This window comes from Theropithecus gelada, chromosome 7a (genome assembly GCF_003255815.1).
Source record: "Theropithecus gelada isolate Dixy chromosome 7a, Tgel_1.0, whole genome shotgun sequence".
NCBI lineage: Eukaryota > Metazoa > Chordata > Mammalia > Primates > Cercopithecidae > Theropithecus > Theropithecus gelada.
Genome location: NC_037674.1, coordinates 47,821,547 through 47,844,003, shown reverse-complemented (window position 1 = coordinate 47,844,003; position 22,457 = coordinate 47,821,547). Strand labels below are relative to the sequence as shown.

Genomic DNA, 22,457 nt, shown 5'->3' with positions numbered 1-22,457 from the left:
AACAATCAACACAGACTTCTGTGACCAAATATGTGGGGGGTTTTCCCTCACACCAAGCAGGCAATCAGTTCTGCTGCAGGCATCATCTGGGTGTCCTCCAATTCAATTCTGGCACTGTACCTGGCGATAATGTCAGATTCCACAGGTTGAGGTCCCAGTCCCCAAGACTGCCCCTGGTTTGGACATCAGTAGTTAGTATGGGTCTCCAGAACTTCTGTCTGACCAACTTCAATTTGGGATTCCCATGATCCCCTTTTTGGGTTCAGTTAATTTGCCACAGAGGCTCACAGAACTCAGGGAAACACATTTACTGGTTTATTACAAGGGATATTATAATGAATACAGATGAAGAGATGCACAGGGCCAGGTATGGGGGAAGGGGCATGGAAGCTCCATGCCCTCCCTGGGAGTGATACCCTCCAGGAACCTCCTATCTGAAAGCCCTCCAAATCCTGTCCTCCTAGGCCTTTTATGGAGACTTCCCCTTTTATGGAGACTTCCTTGGATAGGCATGATTGATAATCATGTAGAAATGTGCTTGGACCAAAAGATATGATCTCATACTGATAGTCTAGACTGAGTGAGGGAACCCAGCAAGGCCTGTCGAGATTTGTCTTGGCCTCTGTGCAGCATTCCGTCCTCCAAGGTACAGGGCAGGACCCCTTCTGAAATGCGGGTCTTACAACCTACCATCAGAAAAGGTATGACAAATATTTATAGCCAGATCCAAGACACCAAGTTGGGGGAAGATTTCTGCCTTGGGGGAAAAGGAACAGGTCAAAGGAAGGCAGAAGAAGGTCAGAGAGGGAGAGAGAGAATTCTGTTCTCTGAGGCCTGCTTCTGAGCCTAAAGTGCCCCCAACATTATAAACAAAAGACTAACAAGAGCTGTGGGAGTTTAAGCAAGGAACTTTGGATGAAAACGTGTGTGTGTGTGTGTGTATCACACAAGGACAGCCCCCAGGACTAGTCAATTCCCAAAGAAAGAGGATGCCTATTGGGCAGTGTTGGACTCATTCACATACATCATCAAACCCCACCATAAAAGTAAATTGTCCTCAATTTACTTTTGAGGAACTGGACTTCTACACATTAAAAATTACAATATTTGGTCATAGGGCTAGTGGGTGGAACTGGAACTAAGGTATGATGGAACCGAAGCTTGATTTTTTTTTTTTTTGAGACAGAGTCTTGCTGTTAGCCAGGCTGGAGTGCAGTGGCACAATCTTGGCTCACTGCAACCTCCGCCTCTTGGGTTCAAGTGATTCTCTTGCCTCAGCCTCCCGAGTAGCTGGGACTATAGGTGCGTGCCACCACGCCTGGCTAATTTTTTGTATTTTTAGTAGAGATGGGGTTTCACTGTGTTAGCCAGGATGGTCTCGATCTCCTGACCTTGTGATCCGCCCACCTCGGCCTCCCAAAGTGCTGGGATTACAGGTGTGAGCCATGGCACCTGGCCTCCAAGTTTGATCTTCTATACTTATCAGCAAAAGGAAAATTGCCTTAAATTCAGTGTGACAAATTTTTACTATGCACTTATTTATTTTTTGAGATGGAGTCTCGCTCTGTTGCCAAGGCTGGAGTGCAGTGGCGCCATCTCAGCTCACTGCAACCTCTGCCTCCTGGGTTCAAGTGATTCTCCTGCCTCAGCCTCATGAGTAGCTGGGACTACAGGCGCCCGCCTCCACGCCAGGCTAATTTTTGTATTTTTAGTAGAGACGGGGTTTCACCATGTTGGCCAGGATGGTCTCAATCTCCTGACCTCGTGATCTGCCCGCCTCGGCCTCCAAGTGCTGGGATTACAGGCGTGAGCCACCGCACCTGGCCTATTATGCATCTAATGTGAGCAAGGATTCGCTGGATTTGTCTCTGCCAGAGGCTTATGGACAGCATTTCTAGAACTGTCAGATCAAAATCTGCAACGAGGAGTAACAGTTTGCCATCAATTCTACATGTGCATTTCAGTCTTGGGAACATATCTAGATTTAGAACTTTTTTGTTATTTTTGAGACAGGGTCTGTCTCTGTCACCGAGGCTGGAGTGCAGTGGAGCGATCTCTGCTCACTGCAACCTCCACCTCTCGGATTCAAGCCATTCTGCCTCAGTTTCCCGAGTAGCTGGGATTATAGACGTGCACCACCACGCCCAGCTAGTTTTTGTATTTTTAGTAAAGATGGGATTTCGCCATGTTGGCCAGGATGGTCTCAACTCCTGGCCTCATGTGATTCGCCCGCCTCGGCTTCCCAAGGTGTTGGGATTACAGGCGTGAGCCACCGCACCCAATTTAGAACTTTAAAATGCAACATGGTCCAGCATCGGCCAGATCCTTGCCATCCCAGTGCTGTCCATCACTGTTCTTAGTCCTCAGCTCAGGGGCCAAAGAGGGCCTTTTATGCCATCCCTCTTTCTCTGACAGGGAGCAATCTAACTCTCCCTAGGGGAGTATGTCTTTTTTTCTTCTCAACAACTTCATGTTCTTTCACCACCTTAATAATCAAGCATTTCCTTCTCAACAACAGCTAAAGTGACTAGGAAAGGCTTACAGAAGAAAGTGAAAAATTTTTATCTCACTTCAAACAAATTTACTTTTAGGCTGTCACTGTCTCATCCCAGCTTATCTGAGCTAACAGGAAGCGAATGAAGGCCTGTGATTCAGCTGCAGGCAGCGGGTAAGCCTGAGCAGGTCACACTCATTTGGTCTCTTTTACCAGGAAAAGAAAAAAAGAACCTGAGAGAACGGTCTTCACATTTTGAATGCGCAACATTGTATCTGTGAATGAAGGCAAGAGTTAACAGCTGTTTAATTGATAACTGCTCGCATCATTGGTTGCTGGCTAACAATTGGGAAATCGGAAAATGTCTTGTAGAAAAATGTAAGAAAAGTTCCAACAATATTGACTTAAATTCATGACAAGGTGAAAACAGAAATGCTGACTCCTGCATAGGTTATCGGCTGTAATGTTCTGACTTGATATTTCCAGATGCCCAGCTCTGCGCTAATATCAACGCCGTCTATTTGCTTTTTACTCTCAGGCATTCGCTCTGCAGGATTCCAGACCCTACTAAATTATTCACATGGCCCCAGCCTGTCCTTCCTTGTTCCGCGGTTCTAAGACAACAAATGGTCCTAAGAGGAAAAGGGCCTCGCGCTCCCACTCCAGGCCCACTTCGCAGTCCCTAGTTCTCCCTACTGCCGCTCCAGTGCCAGAGCCCCTCCGAAGGCGGTGGAGACCTCCAACCACGCACAAGTCTGCAGCTCTCCCCAACTTCCCGTTCAGCTCAGTCTCCGAGGGTGCGCCAGGGCAGACACCCGGAGGATTCGGGAGTGGCAGGGCGGGGCCGGGAGAATGCTGCCCCGGAACCCATAAATCTGGGCCCTGCCCAGGTAGGCCGGGACAGTTGGGGTGGCCTGGGCCGAGGGCCAAGAAGAGACCTCATCTGGCAGCCCAACTTGGCGGCAACAGGTGGCCCGGCGCCCGGGGGTCTAGGAGGGAAGTCGCTCTAGGGGCGGGCTCCGCTGCCCCGCCGCGTTCCCATTGGCCGTCAGGTTCCTTAAACTGTGACTCTGAATCTGTGTCCTTCCGCCGCAGAATTTAGTACCCCCGAAAGGGCAACCTGCCCGCGCTTTCTGCCGCCGCCACCGCGCTTCCTCCTGAAGGTGACTGCGCCCGCAAAGACGCAGGGGGCGGGGCCCGGGTCGCCGGGAGCCGAGATTGGACAGAGGGCGGGGCGGCGGAGGGATTGCGGCGGCCCGCAGCGGGATAACCTTGAGGCTGAGGCTCCTGCTACTCGCACAGCAGCTGCACGTCCCTGGGATCCACATCTCTTCCAATTTGCAGCGTAGCCCGAGTCGGTCAGCGCCAGAGGTGAGCGGTGCAAGAGGCTGCGCCATCTGTCCCCACCAAGGGCCCGTGCACCCGGCTAGTGCGGAATCCCGGCGCGCCGGCCGGCCCCGGGCACGCAGGCGGGGCAGCGCAGGATCCGGGGCATGTGGGACGCGGTGGAGCTCAGAGACTGGAGAACGGCTCCTCAGAAGTCCCCAGCGCCGTTCCTTCCAGATCAGGCGGGTCCGCCGGCTCCTTTCCCGTCCCAGCCCTACCCCCTCATTCTGGTCCCATCCTCCTGCCCCAATCCTCAATGCGCCTCCATCCTTGCCTGCCTTCTCTCGGTCCCTCGTGATTGATTCCACCCTTGCCTCCCCTTTCTCCGCGCCCTCTGTTCCGTGCTCGTTTGTTCCACTTCCTCCTTAAGTCCGGTCCTTCCACCCACTCCTCTTAAACCTGTGCGTGCCCCTTCGTTCTAATGGCTTCCGTGTAACTTACTGAAACTCGGTTCTGGTTCCCCTCCCGGGTCCATGCTCCATTCATGCGCGACCGCCCTTCCTGCGCCCCAGTCCCCTCTTGCCGCCCCTCCCCCTGCTCGCTGGTCACGTCCGCTCTCCCGCATCCCCCTCCTCGCCTGGCATGTCGCCTCCCTCCCTCTCTGCGCTGGTCGCGCCCGCCCACTTGCTCCGGTCTCCGAGCGCGGTCCCGCGCCCCTTTTCCATCACCGCCTCCCAGCTCCCAGCAGGCTCGGGCGGTGCTGGGGCCCCGTGTCCGGGGCGGGCGGGCGGGCGGAGGGCTGGGCTGGGTGCCCCGCGCGGCGGGCGGGATGCGGCGGCCCGGGAGCAGCTGGAGGCTTACGTAACGTTGGCCTGCCCCGCTGCCGGGAGGCAGGGCGGCTGCCCCTGCGGCGCGGTGCTGTCCCATGCGACCGGGATTAGATGGGTGGCCTGCGAGGGTCTGGGAATGGCTCGGGACCCGCGAGCTCTCCCGGCCCTTGCCGGGTGGCCACCAGGGACCACGCTCCATCTCGCCGCGGCCGGGCTGCACGTAGCGGCCGCGCCCAGGGTCCACCCCGCTTCACCGGGCGGTGGCCTTGGGCCGCGTAACGGGCCGTAGAAACGTCTGCAGGCTTCGCTGGGGCCTGCCGGCCCTCGCCCGCTCCGCGCCTCTCCGGCACGGTTTTTTTTTTTTTTTCTTTTCGTTTTTTCTTTTTTCTTTCTTTCTTTTTTTTTTTTAATTATCCAGCAGGTTTTTTTTAACACATGCGCCCTGATTGTGGAACGCGGAGGCCGCGGGGTGGTGTGGGGGTGGGCTCTGGTTACGGAGGGGGCAGGAAATCTGTGGCGTTCACTCAACGCAAACGGTGTGGGTCAAGGGCTCTTTGGGGGTCGGAGTTAGAGACCAGAATGACTGGACGAGTCATAGCCCACCGAGCTCACAATCTTAAAATGTATACCCGGTAATGCTGGGAGTGGGGCACGAGCTTCCTGCTGTGGGAGGGAGGGGGACAGGAAGCCTCGTAATGTCTCACCAGGTGGCAAGCACACTGGATTAGAAGATGCAGGAAAGCACCTTCCAGTCTGAAGTCATTTAAAGACTAGTCATGGAAAGGCATCCCTGGGCTTCTTAATCTGCATACTCCAGACCCAGGGCTTGGACCTTTGCTGGTACGGGTTAAGGTGAGGCCGACAGTGAAGGTCCACGTGGAGAGAGACATCGGGAAGTTGTCAGAAAGGCTTTTAGAATCAGGTTTGACTCATTAATTTCCTGAGACTGATTGAAGGAGTTCAGCCGCTACACCTCAGTTTCCCCTGGGAAAACTGGGAGTAACATTTTCCTCATGATGGTTGAAAGGATTCATGCCTACGTGGATGTTGCACACTCAGTTAAGTGTCTCATCTCTGGCGAAATACCCAGAAGAAAAGCCTGTGAATGAATATATTATTTTCGAGCACAATTACTTAGTCCAGAATTGAGCATAAGGGCCTTGATTCATTATCTTACTGCTGTCCGCAAACGCCTGCAGCTAATCGTGGGGAATCAGGCTCTCTAACCACGTGTCTCCTGGAAACCAGCCCCCCCAGGGATCTGGTTTAATATTGACAAAAGTCGCTGATAATGTAACTTTCCAACTCTCTGCTCGGAGCAGATGCTCTTTGATCATCTGAGATTGGGACCTCTAGACAAAGGCAGGCAAGGAAGGGCTGAGTTAAGCCTTCGGTGTTCCCCTGTAAGTGGAATACCTCTTAACAGGGGAACATTCCAGCCCTTGACTTGCTCTGCCTGCTGGTGAGATTAGGATTGGAGCCAGGATCAGTAACCCCCAGTTGGCCATCTTGAGGGCGTGGCTACTCCCGAGGCCACAGAGGAGATAGAGGTCAGGACTCCCCGGCTGCAGCATTGTTAGCAAATAATTTGCCCTTTGGTGGCCTGAGGTGCTGTGGGGGCAGGAGTGGGCTGTCTTGTGGGGAAGGGAAATGTAACGCATCACCAAATCTGTGGGGGAGTGGGGCTCTGTGGGGAAGATGACTCAACCTGTCAATTATTCTGCTTTTGAGAGAATTATCTTCGCTGGGTGAGTGGGGAAACTACGTAGTGGTTCTTGCAGGCTTAAAAAGTCCCTTCTCCCCTTTCAGTGAGTCAAATAATGAAGCATGCATTTCCCCTAATTAAAAATGCCTCAACTTCGGAGCTTGCGGTGAGCCGAGATCGCGCCACTGCACTCCAGCCTGGGCGACAGAGCTAGATTCTGTCTCAAAAAAAAAAAAAAAAAAGTGCCTCAACTAAGTGAAAAATGATTGGTCCGGGTCACCTGGTTCTCTGTACTGCCTTAAGAACTTAGGTGCAGAGTGGCAGAGCCCGGTGCCCAGCTAATGCAGTCTGTGCAGCTTCATTCCTGGCCCTTTTGTAGCGGGCACAGCAGCCTCTCCTGGGACATGATTAATGATGACTTAAAGAAGATTCTTGAACTCATTTCTCAGTTACTGACTTGAGCCAAAATGTATGGATGTTGGTCTCCTGTCTAGCACAGCTGCTTTCATTGTAAGCATTGCGTTAGAAATAATGTATTCGTATTTTAGCAAAGAGCATCATTAGCTCTTTAAGAACTGTACCCCCAGTGACTTAGCAAATTTGGTGGCTGTGACTCTAAACAGCTAGCACTTTATGGGAGTTGCTTCTGTGCCTTGAATGTTGTGACACTGATGTGGGGTCACAGGAAAAACCATTTTATTTCTTAAAGCTGTTTGTTTCTTAATATTGAAGCAATGGAAGAAATGAGGAAATGGCCATGGGCAGGAAGATAGAAAAAAATGCAGCACTTACATTACAAACTCACTTTACTTGGGTTTTAGTTCATTTTAAAGCTTCAGGGTTTTTTTTTTTTTTTTTTTTTTTTTTTTTTGAGACAGTTTTGCTCTTGTTGCTCAGTCTGGAGTGCAATGGTGCGATCTTGGCTCACTGCAACCTCCGCCTCCTGGGTTCAAGCGATTCTCCTGCCTCAGCCTCCTGAAGTAGCTGGAATTACAGGCACCTGCCACCACGCCCAGCTAATATTTTTGTATTTTTAGTAGAGATGGGGTTTCACCATGTTAGCCAGGCTGGTCTTGAACTCCTGACTTAGGTGATCCACTGGCCTGAGCCTCCCAAAGTGCTGGGATTACAGGCATGAGCCACCACGCCTGGCCTGCTTCAGCTTTTATGAAGGCAAATCCGGATGTGTTATCTTGGCCAAGAGCTAAGACTGAGACCAGAGTACAGGAAAATGACTCATTTGACATTACCCTTCTTTCTGAATCACTCCAAAAGCCCACAGTCAAATCCCAATTTAACTGGTATACCACAAGAATGCATTGCCCCTGTGAGCTGAGTTTTATTGCAACTTCGAGGGTCTTTGTGAGATTGGTTTATTTGGTATGAGGTCTTAAGGATTTTAAGTTGTCCCTTTAAGCATCAGTTCTGATACAGATGGGAATAGAGCTAGACAACCAGATATATGAAGACCATTTGTGATACCACCTTGCTTTTGGGGAGCTTGCATTTTTTTACCAAGGGGCAGACTGAATAATTGAGTAATTTGAATACTTGGGGCATTGTTAAAGAAGCTGTTGGGGGAAGGTGAGCCTGGGTGAGTGGTGGAGGGTGGCGTGCAGCATCTGCTGGGCTTTCCGGCCTCTTGGTATGACTGCTCAGCTCAGGAGTTGGGGGCTTTAGGGCCCCCACCACCCAGTGCGGCGAAGCCCCGCCCCTGCAGTGGTTTGTGCTTGTCTGCACGTAGGAGGGAGCAAGCCGGCTGCAGTACCTTCGGTGGCCTCTGAGACTCACCTCCCCCACTTCTGTCCGTAGACAAAGCTCCTGGGGAGCTCTAAGCCTCTTTCCTCATGCCAGCAAGCAGTCTTGGAAGCAGGCTGGGGCTGCGGTGGGAGAGATGCCAAGACCAGTTATTCAAGGGCAGTGAGGTTGCCAGTCCTAGCATTTCAGACTGTGGACCAGCACAGCTGCTGGCTGAACACTGCAGTCAAGATTCTCTGAAGGGAGTCCTATCCCTTCCAAACATCTTCAGTTTACTTACAGATAATGTTTCTTCATATTTTATTTTATTTTTTTGAGATAGAGTCTTGCACTGTAACCCAGGGTAGAGTGCAGTGGCACGATCTCAGCTCACTGCAAGCTCCGCCTCCCAGGTTCACGCCATTCTCCTGCCTCAGCCTCCTGAGTAGCTGGGACTATAGGCGCCCACCGCCGCGCCAGGCTAATTTTTTTGTATTTTTTAGTAGAGACTGGGTTTCACCATGTTAGCCAGGATGGTCTCGGTCTGCTGACCTCGTGATCCGCCTGTCTTGGCCTCCCAAAGTGCTGGGATTACAGGCATGAGCCACCGCGCCCAGCCATGTTACTTCAGTTTTAAACAACTGATGTCTTCCTTGGCAATGAATAAAAAAGAACTACTCATCAATGGAATCAGTCAGGGCACATAAGACCCACTGTGTCCACCATGCCATTTCAGAGGAGATTCGATTGAGTTAAGCAGGGAAATAGAGATGTTGTAAACATTGAAACTATCTCGGTATCCCTCTTTGGTTATTAACATTAGATGAGCAGAAAAACAAATGTCACCCATCAGATGGGCAAACATTTAAAAAGTCTGGCAGTACCAAGGGAAAAAAGTGTGGAATGCAGCAACTCAACGTTGATTGATACAGCCACTTTGGAGAGCAAATCAGCCATATTTAGTAAAAATAGAAATAAACATACCCCATGACCTAAGACTTCAATTTCTGGATATATAGAAACTCATACAGTACAGGGAGACATGTACTACAAGAGTAAAGTATTGATTAATAGAGGAAAACTAGTTTAATGGGGAGGGGGAGTGGCCACCAGTAAGGGAGTCCATAAATAAAATTGTCTGTTGTACAGTGGACTAGTGTAACAGTTCAAATGAATTAGCTAGATCCATATACCCACTGGATGGATCTTGAATGTGCTGCTGAGTGAAAAACAAGTTACTCAGTGATATATACAGTGTACCACTTAGGGCATTAAGAAAACCACAATATTATAGGGTTTCAGTATAGATATAGATACACTGTACATAGAATTCAGTGAACTGGAAGGATACAGAGTTCATGACAGTGATTGGGTGTCAAAATGCATGATGTGGCTGGGTGCAGTGGCTCACGCCTGTAATCCCAGCACTTTGGGAGGCTGATGCAGGAGGATCACTTGAGGCCAGGAGATCGAGACCAGCCTGGGCAACGTCACAAGATTCCCATCTCTATTTAAATAAATAAAATAGAAAAAAGAGTTCATGATGGAGGTGGAAAGGGTTGGAGGAGCTTGGGGATGGGGAAAAAATGAACTGTATAAAATTATAATTTTTTTTTTTTTTTTAGAAAGTAAAAAGGGCCAGGCGCAGTGGCTGACGCCTATAATCCCAGCACTTTGGGAGGCTGAGGCGGGCGGATCACGAGGTCAGGAGATTGAGACCATCCTGGCTAACACGGTGAAACCCCGTCTGTACTAAAAATACACACACACACAAAAATTAGCCAGGCGTGGTGGCAGGCGCCTGTAGTTCCAGCTACTCAGGAGGCTGAGGCAGGAGAATGGCATGAACCTGGGAGGTGGAGCTTGCAGTGAGCTGAGGTCATGCCACTGCACTCCAGCCTGGGCAACAGAGTGAGACTCCATCTCAACAAAAAAAAAAAAAGAAGAAGAAGAAAGTAAAGAAAATACAGCTCAGCCTTTATTTGTGTTTTTTTTTTTTTTTCCTTTTTTTTCTGAGACAGAGTTTTTCACTCTGTTGCACAGGCTGGAGTGCGGTGGTGCGATCTCTGTTCACTGCAATCTGCACTTCTTGAATTCAAGCAACTCTGTGCCTCAGCCACCCAAGTAGCTGGGATTACAGGTGCGCGCCAGGCTAATTTTTGTATGTTTAGTAGTGACAGTGTTTCGCCATATTAGCCAGGCTGGTCTCGAACTCCTAGTCCCAAGTGATCTGCCCACCTCAGCCTTTCAAACTGTTGGGATTACAGGCATGAGCCACCACAGGCGGCCATGGCTCAGTGTTAATGGTCAGTTCTGGGTGGTAGAGATGCAGATGTTAAAACTTTTTTTTTCTTTAATTCATAACAAAATAGAAGCAAACCTATAAAGGCTATTGTAGGAAGACCAGTCATACTAACTAGTTCAGTGCTCTTGGAGAGTTGGCACTGCCTTTCCTCCTTTATTGCCCCAACTAGAATGCAGGGCAGCCCTTCCATTAAATGCTGAGCCAGTGCCTCACTTTGCTGAGGCCATAACCCACCTTAGTTGCACTTAAGAGGACCCTAAATCAGGATTCCTGGTTCTAGAGTGTGGATATCATACCCAGAAATACCACCCTACTTTTAATCCTAGTAAGGAGGCACCATGTCCCAAGGCAACTAACACTTCCCCCAAACCACCTCCTTCAGGCTGAAACCAGTTGTCTGCACCGAGCAGCTGGGATAGAGCCAGGAAATATTCGGCATCTGAGGATACTGAGGGTTCTCTGACTTAGGACTTCTTCACCTGAAGTTGAGTGGTCTTTTGGGGAAGTAGGCCTGTTTAGCATCAGCTGCTCTTCCCTATTCCACACTGTAGCTGGAAATAGGACCTTAGGTTCCTGTTGACAAGTCATTTACTTTTAGCCCTGAAGAAATAAAACAGCCAAGTGTTTTGTATGTTTTTTTTTTTTTTTTTTTAAAGCAAGGGAATTTTACTAGAACCTGTAAGTGGGCTCATTTTGTTCTGTGTAGCTTGGTAACACCATACTGCTTTCTGCTGTGGCGCCTGCTGGGGTTAAAGTGTGGGCTTCAGACCCAGGTCTCTTAGCTAGAAGATATCTCATCCTCTGTATCCTGCACCCATATGCAAATATGCTATTGTCATTATCCTTAACTGTATATGAAGACGGACAGTGCCTACTCCAGACCTTACTAGGTTCTGCTGGCCCATCACCCATTTTGATCATGTTGCTGGCCTAGTTTGATTAGGGCAAATCTTAGAAATTCCATTTCCATTGTTGAGGAAGAGAGCTAGAGAGCAGGCTGACCCGAATGCCAGAATATCATGATGCAAACTTTCTAATGGATGCTGGTGTTCTGAAGAGTTGAGGGTTGAAAGGCCTTCATGATGGCTTGAAGATGTAGGTAGCAAACTGACGTCACAGCAAGGAACGCAATCTTGTGTACCTACTGGCAACGTTGGAGAGAGAAAGTGAGCATCAGGTGCCACCATTTTACAGTTGATCTGTGTGAGGTTGGTATCGGAGCATAATTGGTACAAAGTAAAAATGACTTAGGCAGATGCAGACTCACGGGCCAGGCTGGTTTATTAGGGCAGAATGATTTGGTCCTTTGTGAAAGAATTGGTGGAGTGAAGCGTGAATCTTTCCCAGCGCAACCCAACAACAGTCCTGGCCCTAAGAAGTGGAGCATGGGAGCTGGGTGTGGTTCGTGCCTGTAGTCCCAGCTACTTGGGGTGCTGAGGCTGGAGGATCGTTTTGAGGGTGCAGTGAGCTATAATATATAATGTAATATAATATAATATAATCATACCACTGCACTCCAGCCTGAGTGACAGAGTGAAAGCCTGTCTCAAAAAAAAAAAAAGGTTGGAGTGGGGAGTGTTGGGTATTTTTTATGATTTTTGTCTCCTGGTTTCTGAAGAATGGCCGAAAAATTGTGTCTGACACAAAGGAAACTAATACAAAGAGCCAGGAACTGTCTGAGATGAGAAAGGAAAGGGAGAATAGGGCACCTGGAGCTGAGCTGTGATTGTGCCTGTTCCAACCTGTAACTCCAGACTAAGGCCTCTTAGAGATGGTGTCTCCTTTCTCACAGAGGAGACATGGCTCTGAGGAAGATCTTACTGCAGGGGCTCGGGCTCAAGAATAAGGCTCCTGGACCTGGGCACTGTGTGTGCTGCTATCAGTGGATACGCCAGGCTTCCACTGCTGGCTGGAGGTTGGCTCTGCATGTCTGTGCCTTCCTAGGAGGAGGATGCAGTAGTGAGTCAGACTGGCATGGGTGGGGCCACATGTCCTGGCAGGCACTGTCCGGGCAACTGGCATGAGGGAGAGGAGTCTTTCCCAGAAGCCCGCCCTGAGAAACCAAGACTGGGCTGCTTTCCTGGAGCCAAGGGAGAGTCCAGTGAGTGTTTTACATACAACTCTAAGTAGGTGGTTGGTGGTGTGGGCAGCTTGTGCTGGGAAGAGGATTTTGGAGAAAGCAGGAGAGCTCTGGCCCTCCCTGCAAGGGAGTCTTCAGGTCAGAGCCTGAGGAAAGACCTGGGCTTGAGGTATGGGGTCTCTGGCTCAAAGAGAGAATTAAGGATGCATGAGATCTGAAGTCTGAATGAACTTGCTGACAGGCAAGCTTTTTTTTTTGACTGCTAGTGTGTAAATCCACTATAGAAATTTTCATTTGTCATTCTTGTACTTATTGGCAAAAAATTAGAGCTTATAGGCATCAGATTTAATTTGAGATAGTTGAAATAGGGTTTGTGTTTGAGGCCAATATAATTTTACCTGCTAATGGCATCTTCTGGACTTGGAGGCAGCCCTTCTGTACCAGAACATTGTCACAAAGCTTTTACTGTAAAGCTTGAGAACAGACTAGTTTGCTGGATTTGGGCATGTAACTAACAGATTTGAGGCATGGGATTATCCTATGGACTTTTTTTTTTTTTTGCTTTGAGGTTCTGACTATATTAAGGTTGACCACTTTAAGCCATTGAAACTCTCCTATAATACATTTGTGATGTAGGGCCTAAGACATGTTTGTTTGGTTTTTTTTTTTTTGAGACATGTATCTTTGCTACCTTTTAAAAGCAGATTATTCTTGAAGTGCATAGAGCAGCAACCGATTAATGAATTGGTATCTTCACATTTCATTTACTTCCTCCCAACAATTTTATAGGATGCATATAAATATTTCCAAGAAAGGTATACATAATTTCTTACTATAAAAGTATTTTTATTTTATATCAGTAAATTTGTTAATAAAGAGGAATTTTTGTTGTTGTTGTTGTAATCCTACCACCCCAATGACATCCTATTAAAATTTCAGTATATATCCTCCCAGGTCTTTTAGGTATGTTTAATTTGGTGTCCCTTCCCCACTCCCAAAAGGGGAGGGACCAGGTTCTTGTATAGAATAGTGGAATGTTAGTAAATCACGTGTTTAAAGAGACATAACAGCTGAATCTGTAGAGCAGCTGCCACCTGGATACCTGGTTATTAAGGTAATTTTTCCATTACCCCAAAGAGCTTTAGTTACACTCAGCTTTTACCTTAATCCTTGTACAGCTCTCCAGGGCACACTTTATTCAGCTCTGAGCGGTCTTTGCAAGTGAGGCCAAGGAGCCAACCTGAGCCAAAAGGAGAGCATTATGTCACCGGAAGCCCAAGCCCAGAGAACCAAAGGTATGACCTGATATTCAGTGGCCCCAGCCAGGTCTTTACAAGAAGACCCTGATATCTCAGGTCTAAGAAGAGCCAGCTGATGGTTTTTAAAAAGAGTGGAATTAGTTACTCTGACCCACTTATTCAGATCTTATTTTGTTCACAATGTAGTCCCCAGATTGTAGGCCCATTGGAGGCCACAGCAAGGCCTTTGTGTTCCACCTGGCCTGCTGTGCCATCTCTCAGTAATGTTCCCTTAACAGCCAGACTTCCCTAAGCCCAGCTGGGAGCTCTGAAGGTATGCGAGCCCCCCCTTAACCATGAGTGTAGGGAGAGGGACCAGGGCGCCCCAGGCTTTCCTGTCAGTAATGCAGAAGTTTCTCAGATTTAGGGACAGGGGAGCAGAGGCATAACTTTGATTCTGACAAAGAGGCATTCAGAGAGACTGAAAGGTCATTTAACAAACACTAGAATGCTTCCACTTACTAGGTGCTGGGAAATACAAAACCATATAGGTCCTGGAAGAGAGGATACATAGTAGATATTAGAGGCTTAGGAAATACAGTTGAAGAATGGATTTGCCACGTTGAATAGTTAGTTGGTATCTTATTTCCCCATTTTAAAAGTTTTAGAATCTGTGGTTGAGGACTTGTGGCCATCAGTTTTCCATAGCCGACAGACTGTTCACTATTGCCTTCAGAGCTCTTTGGACCTTAACAGGCCTTCTTTGGAGATGGCAGAGATGGGTTTAGATGCATACTCTGCTGGAGCCACCCAGAGAGCCCACAAAGTCAGGGATGGAACAGGGTAAAGGAGTAAGGGTCATATGTGTGAGATGCCTTGATTTGGAACTTTGAGATTTAGGAAGAGATGGGGAAGGGCTAAAGAGGGACTTGTTTCTGAGCCTTGCTTGGCTGAAGCATTTAGGCTAAAGCGTTTTAGAAAGAGTAGCCCTTGGTCTGAGAACTCAAGGAAACAACTTTCTGATGAGAAATGTAGCAAGCTTCTGGTTCACATCCTTACCTGATAGTTCTTCAAACACTGCCTGGAAGCTTCTCCTGAGCCTTTGTCTCTAATCAGCTAACAAGAGGCTGAGCCACTTTAGTTGTAAGTCATTAATGAAGAAAGCAAAGGTCAGGGCCATTGTCAGGATTGTGACCTGGGCTAGTTAATTACCTGGAACTGATGGTCTGTGTTACAGAGTGGTGGTATACTTGTCAGGCTTAGAAAAGAAAACAGGATGTGTATCAAAAATCTTTTGGGGAAAAGATTTGACCAGCAACTTTAATTTCTCTATGTTGCAGCTATCCTGTTAATGTAGTTGTGATAATTTTAGAATTATACCAGTGCCCTTATGTTATCCTTGCTTTGCAAATTGCAAATTGCTTTACGTGTCCTAACGTCCTTCTGGCCAACAGTAGATGTGGTTTTAGGTTTAGCCTCTAGGATGGAAGCTTTTGCATTCAGGGGAATGACTTTGGGTTGGGTGAGGATTGTAAAGAGGCAATGTGGGTGCCCCACGACAAAGCAGCTATTTGTAGCTTTGTGACAACTTGACATACAGAGATCTAGGCTTATCTAGGCACTAAGCTAGGAGTTAGTTGTTTGTATCACTGGAAGATTGGTTATAACTTCCTTCGTTGGAAGCTCCTTCATTGCATGTTAAATGATGTTATTTATAGATAGGGTGGTGGGAAAGCTGTCTAAGTAGATGTCAGCCTAGTGTAAGAGAGACCTGCTTACTGTGGGTGCTTGGGACTGTCAGCAGTAGGTGGGAGGTTTTAACTTGTTCAGTAAGGTCCATTTCCATTGTTCACCATCTTGTGAACCCTTTGTCTAACATGAGGAGCAACCACATAACCACAGCATGTCTGGCTTCCCTGTGGCTTGTGTACAAAGCGTGCTTATTGAGTTAATGTATAAGCAGGAGACACCCTCCTGTGATAAATGGTATATTAACCACTTCTCAGTCTTACCACTCTCTTTCAATTTGTCTGGACCCAGGACCTCAGCAGCCATGTCGAAGCCCCATAGTGAAGCCGGGACTGCCTTCATTCAGACCCAGCAGCTGCATGCAGCCATGGCTGACACATTCCTGGAGCACATGTGCCGCCTGGACATTGACTCACCACCCATCACAGCCCGGAACACTGGCATCATCTGTACCATTGGTGAGTGGGTGTGACCCTTTCTCTCCTGAAAAGACTTAACTAAATGTCCTAACAAACCTAGGTGCTACATGGGATGCTACACAGATTCTTATAAAAGGACTCAGGTCATAGGAAGTTGCAGTAAAGAATTAGTATGTGCACAGGATGGCAAATACAGTTAATAAGAGAGTATTAGACATTTCAAAATTGCTAAGATGGCCAGGTATGGTGGCTCCCAGCACTTTGGGAGGCCAAGGTGGGAGGATTGTCTGAGGCTAGAAATTTGAGACCAGCCTGAGCAACTTAGACCCTATCTCTCCAAAAAGTAAAAACAAAAGAAAAAAAAAAATTAGCTGGGCATGGTGGCATGCACCTGTAGTTCTGACTACATGGGAGGCTGAGAAAAAGATCACCTGAGTCCAGGAGATTGAAGTTGCAGTGAGTCATGATCACACCACTGCACTCCAGTCTGGGAAACAGAGCGAGATCCTGTCTTAGGAAAAAAAAAACTGTCTGGGTGTGGTGGCACATGCCTGTAATCCCAGCCCTTTGGGAGGCTGAGGTGGGCGGATCACCTGAGGTCAGGAGAACCAGCCTGGCCAACATAGTGAAATCCCATCTCTACTAAAAATAAAAAAAAATAGCCGGGCGTGGTGGCAGGTGTCTATAATCCCAGCTACTTGGGAGGCTGAGGCAGGAGAATCGCTTGAACCTGGGAGGTGGAGGTTGCAGTGAACCGAGACCTGACCATTGCACTCCAGCCTTGGCAACAAGAATGAAACTCTGTCTCAAAAAAAAAGAAAGAAAGAAAAAAGAAAAAAACATTGCTAAGAGTAAATTTCAAATGTTCTCACCACAAAAATGTTAAGTACTTGAAGTCATGGATATGTTAACTAACCTGATTAATTATTCCACATTGTATCCAAACTGTATGTATTGGATTACATAACTTTGTAACCCAAATTATAAATTACCAGTTTATAATAAAAAACAATTTGTTGCAAAAAGAATCCATATGCTTTAGGTTTTATGCTATAGGCAAAATTTAGAGGGTGTTTTCCTTAGCAGGTCTTTGTAGGAGCAACTTACAGACCCAGGAAAGATCTTTTTAATATGTTCTGTGCAACCAAGATTCTGTGGTTGGACATCTGGCTGGGTTTCAGTGAGGGCGGAGAAGGCTGGCCAAGTCTTAACCTAGGCTTTTCTGATACAGTGGGAGCCTGCAGAATTTGAAGGAAATGGTCGAAGTGTCCCAGTAAATCAAAAAAGTAAGCTGGCACGGTGGTAGCCTTCCATACACTTTTTAAAGACTTTTGAGCTATTTGGGAGAGGAAAAGTTTTCAGGGAAAAAAAATTCTTTAAACTTAAGCAAACTTAAATGTTTTTCCCTTTTTGAATAATTAATACTTGTGGCTTTAAAACTTTTCCTAATAGGCCCAGCTTCCCGATCAGTGGAGACGTTGAAGGAGATGATTAAGTCTGGAATGAATGTGGCTCGTCTGAACTTCTCTCATGGAACTCATGAGGTGAGCTGTAGCTGGACCCTGTGGCCATTGTGATGGCCTGTAGGAAACAGGGAGGGGGTGCAGTGTTCATTTAGCCACAACGGATTAGGCAGGGATGAGTCTGAGTTTCACAGCCAGTGTGAAGTTTGTCTTTACTAGCCCATCCCTACTCTCCTTCCCTCTTGTCCTGGCGAAGAAACTGGCTAAGTCTCTTTTAGCAAAGAAGACCCCTTTTGTCGCTGGCCATGTTTCTCTCACACACCTCTCCTACCGTTAGCTTTCACAAAGGAAGATATGGAAAGGTTCTCCTGGAAAACCCTCTAAGCCTTAGATGTCCTGGCCACAGCGCTTGACTCTCCTGTCCCCGGGTTTCTGCTACAGCCTGTATTGCCATGGTAAACCATCTAGCAGATCGATTCTGGCCTATCTTAGAACCAAAATAACTGGGCAGGTCCATGAGAAGAGTTTCCATTATTCTAAGTTTTGAATGACTGAGCCTAATGCACAAGCACTCGCTGGCGTATAATACCCCTCTTCCTCAGCACTATATTCCCAGCCTGTGCCTTCCCAGGAGTTCTGTACATTAAAATAACACCAGTTAGCACTCTTCCTCAGGAGCCTAGTAGGACTGTATTTGTGATGGGCTCTTTATTACCTGGCTTTACCTATGGACAGAGGCCTTGCCTAGGAGCCAGGTAGCAGCTGTCAGGATGGCTCCATTCCTGCTTCTGTTGCCAGATTTAGAATAAACCCATTCTGAGGAGTTTGGGGTTCCCTGAGGTACCATGACTTATTTATTTTTTTATTTTATAAGACAAAATTTTGCTCTGTCATCCAGGCTGGAGTACAGTGGTATGATCATGGCTCACTGGATCCTTGACCTCCCAGGTTCATGTGATCCTCTTGCCTCAGCCTCCCAAGTAACTGGTAATACAGGCATCCACCACCGTACCTGGCTAATTTAAAAAAAAATTTTTGTGTAAATGAGGTCTCACTACATTGCCTAGGCTGGTCTCAAACTCCTGGGCTCAAGTGATTCTCTCAAATGTTGGAATTAGAGGAGTGAGCTACTACCCCCAGCCTGGGATTGTGCCTTTTTAAAACCTTCAGACTTAACCATAGATTTCCCATAGATCATGGGATTTCGTAATGGCATTGATAAGAGGAATCACAGAAGAGGCAGACTTTGTCCCTGTCTTGGCTTCTATATTTCCTGTTGAGAGTAAAGAAAATGCTACCCTGTAAGGCCAAGTGCCTTATAGAGGTTGCCCTCTGGCATTTGGAAGTTGGTATTAAGTTTGGACTAAAAATAAAGCCTCAGGAAATGCAGTCCAAGAGTGAATTCCTCCTTTTGGGAAACTTGAGACTCTTCATCATAGGTTCCCTAACCTGTGTTCATAAACAGCCTATGGCCTGGCTAGTGGCTGGCCCCTAAATGTCATGGGGACCTGACCAAGTCCAGCAGGCATACCACGCAGGTTAAGACATGTCCCTGTACCTTTTGGAAAATTCTGTAGTTTTCCAAAAGCAAGGGGTCCTTAGCAGGAGTCACCGAGAATTACTACACGTGTTAGCTTAGCTTAAAGAGAGAGAGCTGAAGACAATGGTGGAGGTCTGTTCACTGTTGATCCCTGCTGCTGTAGTCTGCCGTGGGCTCCTGCGTTCGGGGAAAGGAGCAGAAATAGATTTTTAAGAAATTGACCTTTAAGTAGGCTTTGTGGTTCCTTCATCCAGTAAAATAACACCACATGGCTCTTACATGGCAAGGGGGAGTGATATCTGCTGCACCTGCTGGATGAGAGCTGGCTCCGATTTTGGTTTTTTAAACTTTAAGAGGCTTTTTGGAGATTATCTCTGCTTTCACTCCTACTCCCAGATTATAATTAAGATTTTTTTTTTAATTAATTAATTTATTTTTTAAAGATGTCCCTCTTGTGGGTTTATTTTGAAGTTTTAGACTAAGATGAGGTTGTCTCTGGGCTCAATTTGGAAACTGATTTGAAGTTATTCTAATTCGTATAATGTAACATAAACAGTTTCAACCTTACCGTTTGTCAGGGCTGTTGTTTCATATGCACCTTTGACTAGGGGCTGGGATGTACTTTTCTAGTTTCTGACTATTTTAAATGCTCTTCTGAGCAGAACGTTGAGATTACTGTCTTCCCTCTCACTCTGACAGAGGAACATCAAATGTCTGCATCTGATCTTTTAACAGCTTTCTTTTTTTGAGACAGAGTCTTGCTCTGTTGCCCAGGCTGGAGTGCACTGGCACGATCTCGGCTCACCACAACCTCTGCCTCCCAGGTTCAAGCAATTCTCATGCTTCAGCCTCCTGAATAGCTGGGATTACAGACCTGTGCCACCATGCCCAGCTAATTTTTAAATAGTAGAGACAGGGTTTCGCCATGTTGGCCAGGCTGGTCTTGAACTCGTGACCTCGGGTGATCCAACTGCCTCGGCCTCCCAAAGTACTGGGATTACAGGCGTGAGCCGCACGCCCAGCTCTCTTTTGACAGCTTTGGCAACTAGTCTTCAGCCCTCACTTTTGGCAGTTCACATGGGCAAGATGCATTCTTGCTGAACATGTGGTTCCATATGCCGTGTTTTCCAGATTTATTTATTTATTTATTTAGAGAGGGAGTCTTGCTGTGTCACCCAGGCTGGAGTGCAGTGGCACGATCTTGGCTCACTGCAACCTCTACCTCCTGGGTTCAAGAGATTCTTCTGTCTCAGCCTCCTAAGTAGCTGAGATTACAGGCATCTGCTACCATGTCCGGCTAATTTTTGTATTTTAGTAGAGATGGGGTTTCACCTTGTTGGCCAGGCTGATCTCGAATTCCTGACCTCAAGTGATATGTCTGCCTTGGCCTCCCAAAGTGCTGGGATTACAGGTGTGAGCCACTGTGCCTGGCCTAGAAAAAATGACTTTCAGACAACCTAAATGTAGAGCCTTCCACAGGACAGCATTGATGGATGAAACTCTTTACCATGTAACATCCCAACAAAGCCACAGCTGTAGTAGAAGACTCAGTACACCTCCCAGAAATGCTCTAAGAGATTATAATATATAACATAGATTTGAATAATACACCTAATAATTGGTATGTTTATAATATATAGTTTTACATCCCCAAGACCAAAAATGCATGTTTGTGTGAAACACTCATGGTTACAAATATATATTAGGCCACCAAAAAAACCCCCAAGTTTCATAAAGTAGAAATTATACAGACACATTCTCTGATAAAAATTTTTTAATGGAAATTAAGAACAAAGTCAAGAAAACTAAAGTGTGCTTACTTTAGAAAGCAAAGATCTCGGCCGGGCGCGGTGGCTCAAGCCTGTAATCCCAGCACTTTGGGAGGCCGAGGCGGGCGGATCACGAGGTCAGGAGATCGAGACCATCCTGGCTAACATGGTGAAACCCCGTCTCTACTAAAAATACAAAAAACTAGCCGGGCGTGGTGGCGGGCGCCTGTAGTCCCAGCTACTCGGAGGCTGAGGCAGGAGAATGGCCTGAACCTGGGAGGCGGAGCTTGCAGTGAGCCGAGATCGCGCCACTGCACTCCAGCCTGGGTGACACAGCGCGAGACTCCGTCTCAAAAAAAAAAAAAAAAAAAGAAAGCAAAGATCTCAAGGTAGATGGAATAAATATTTAACTCAGAACACTAGGGGAGGAAAACCCTAAAAAGGGTGAAGAAAAATAATTTTGTAAGATTATAGCTCAATGAAATGAAAATAAATTTGACAAATTAAGCTAAGAGCTGATTATTTGTGGGTAAAAAATAGTAAAATAGAAAGTTCTGGGAAGCCAGGTGAAGAATGCAAGGATGTACAAATAAGAGTATGAATAGAAAAGGGAATATTTCCTACACATTGGAGATTTTAAAAGTCAAGAAAGACTTATAACTTAATTCCTATAGAGAGAGATGACACTGGCTATTTTCCAAGAAAAGATTAAATAGCCAAAAAGATAGAAAATATGAATAGACCAGTGGCCATAAGAAGTTGAAAAAGTGGGCTGGGCTCACACCTGCAATCCCAGCACTTTGGGAGGCCAAGGAAGAGGGATCACTTGAGGTCAGGAGTTCGAGACCAGCCTGGCCAACATGGTGAAACCCCGTCTCTACTAAAAATACAAAACTGGCGGGGCATGGTGGCACATGCCTGCAGTCCCAGCTACTCAGGAGCCTGAGGCAGGAGAATTGCTAGAACCTGGGGAGGTGGAGGCTGCAGTGAACTGAGATTGCACCACTGCACTCCAGCCAAAAAGTTGAAAAAGTGGCTAAGATCTGGTTCACCTCAGAACATTTAAGTCCAAATGATTTTAGTGGCTGAATTGTCTCCCCTTCAAAATTCAGTTACATTGTTAAACTGTTCCAGAGCCTAGAGAAATACAGAAATCTTCCCACTGTGTTCTTTGAAACTAACATACTCTGATACTGAGATCAGACAAGGACAGTACCAAAACCAGGCAGGTACTAACAGCGTGCTAGACCAGTCTCACTTAGATGCAGAAAACAAATAAAATTTAATAATCCAAATCCAGTAGTGATTGAAAGGAATGTCTTGATCCATGACCAAGTAGATTTTATTCTAGGAGCACAAAATTCTACATTAAGATTAAGTAGAGTTAAGGTTGACTTTTTTTTTTTTTTTTTAAGACGGAGTCTCACTCTGTCAACCAGGCTGGAATGCAGTGGCACGATCTCGGCTCACTGCAAGCTGTGCCTCCCGGGTTCACACCATTCTCTGCCTCAGGCTCCCGAGTAGCTGGGACTACAGGCGCCTGCCACCAACGCCTAGCTAATTTTGTTTTTGTATTTTTAGTAGAGATTGGGTTTCACCGTGTTAGCCAGGATGGTCTCGATCTCCTGACCTTGTGATCCCCCCTACCTCGGCCTCCCAAAGTGCTGGGATTATAGGCGTGAGCCACTGCGCCCGGCCTGAGTTAAGGATGACTTTTAAACAACCTAAATGTAGCTAAATATAGAGCCTTCTGCAGGACAGCATTGATGGGTGGAACTCTTTACCACATGATAACATCCCAA

General features: G+C 47.0%; 1 protein-coding gene across 8 annotated transcripts in view; it reads left to right on the top strand.

The window, feature by feature from the left end:
* Nucleotides 1-3,358: 3,358 nt before the first annotated feature.
* The window catches only part of PKM (pyruvate kinase M1/2), a 33,360-nt gene continuing 14,261 nt past the window's right edge, over nucleotides 3,359-22,457 (top strand). For 2 of the 8 annotated variants that reach the window (XM_025390036.1, XM_025390037.1), the window contains exons 1-3: nucleotides 3,359-3,865; nucleotides 15,756-15,922; nucleotides 17,336-17,427. In XM_025390036.1, coding sequence (XP_025245821.1) covers nucleotides 15,769-15,922; nucleotides 17,336-17,427 — 246 coding nt within the window. In that variant the 5' untranslated portion in view covers nucleotides 3,359-3,865; nucleotides 15,756-15,768. Of the gene's footprint in view, nucleotides 4,067-6,228; nucleotides 6,399-13,655; nucleotides 13,773-15,755; nucleotides 15,923-17,335; nucleotides 17,428-22,457 lie in introns of those variants that run through there. The other 6 variants (XM_025390042.1, XM_025390034.1, XM_025390041.1 and 3 more) reach the window with 6 other exon arrangements.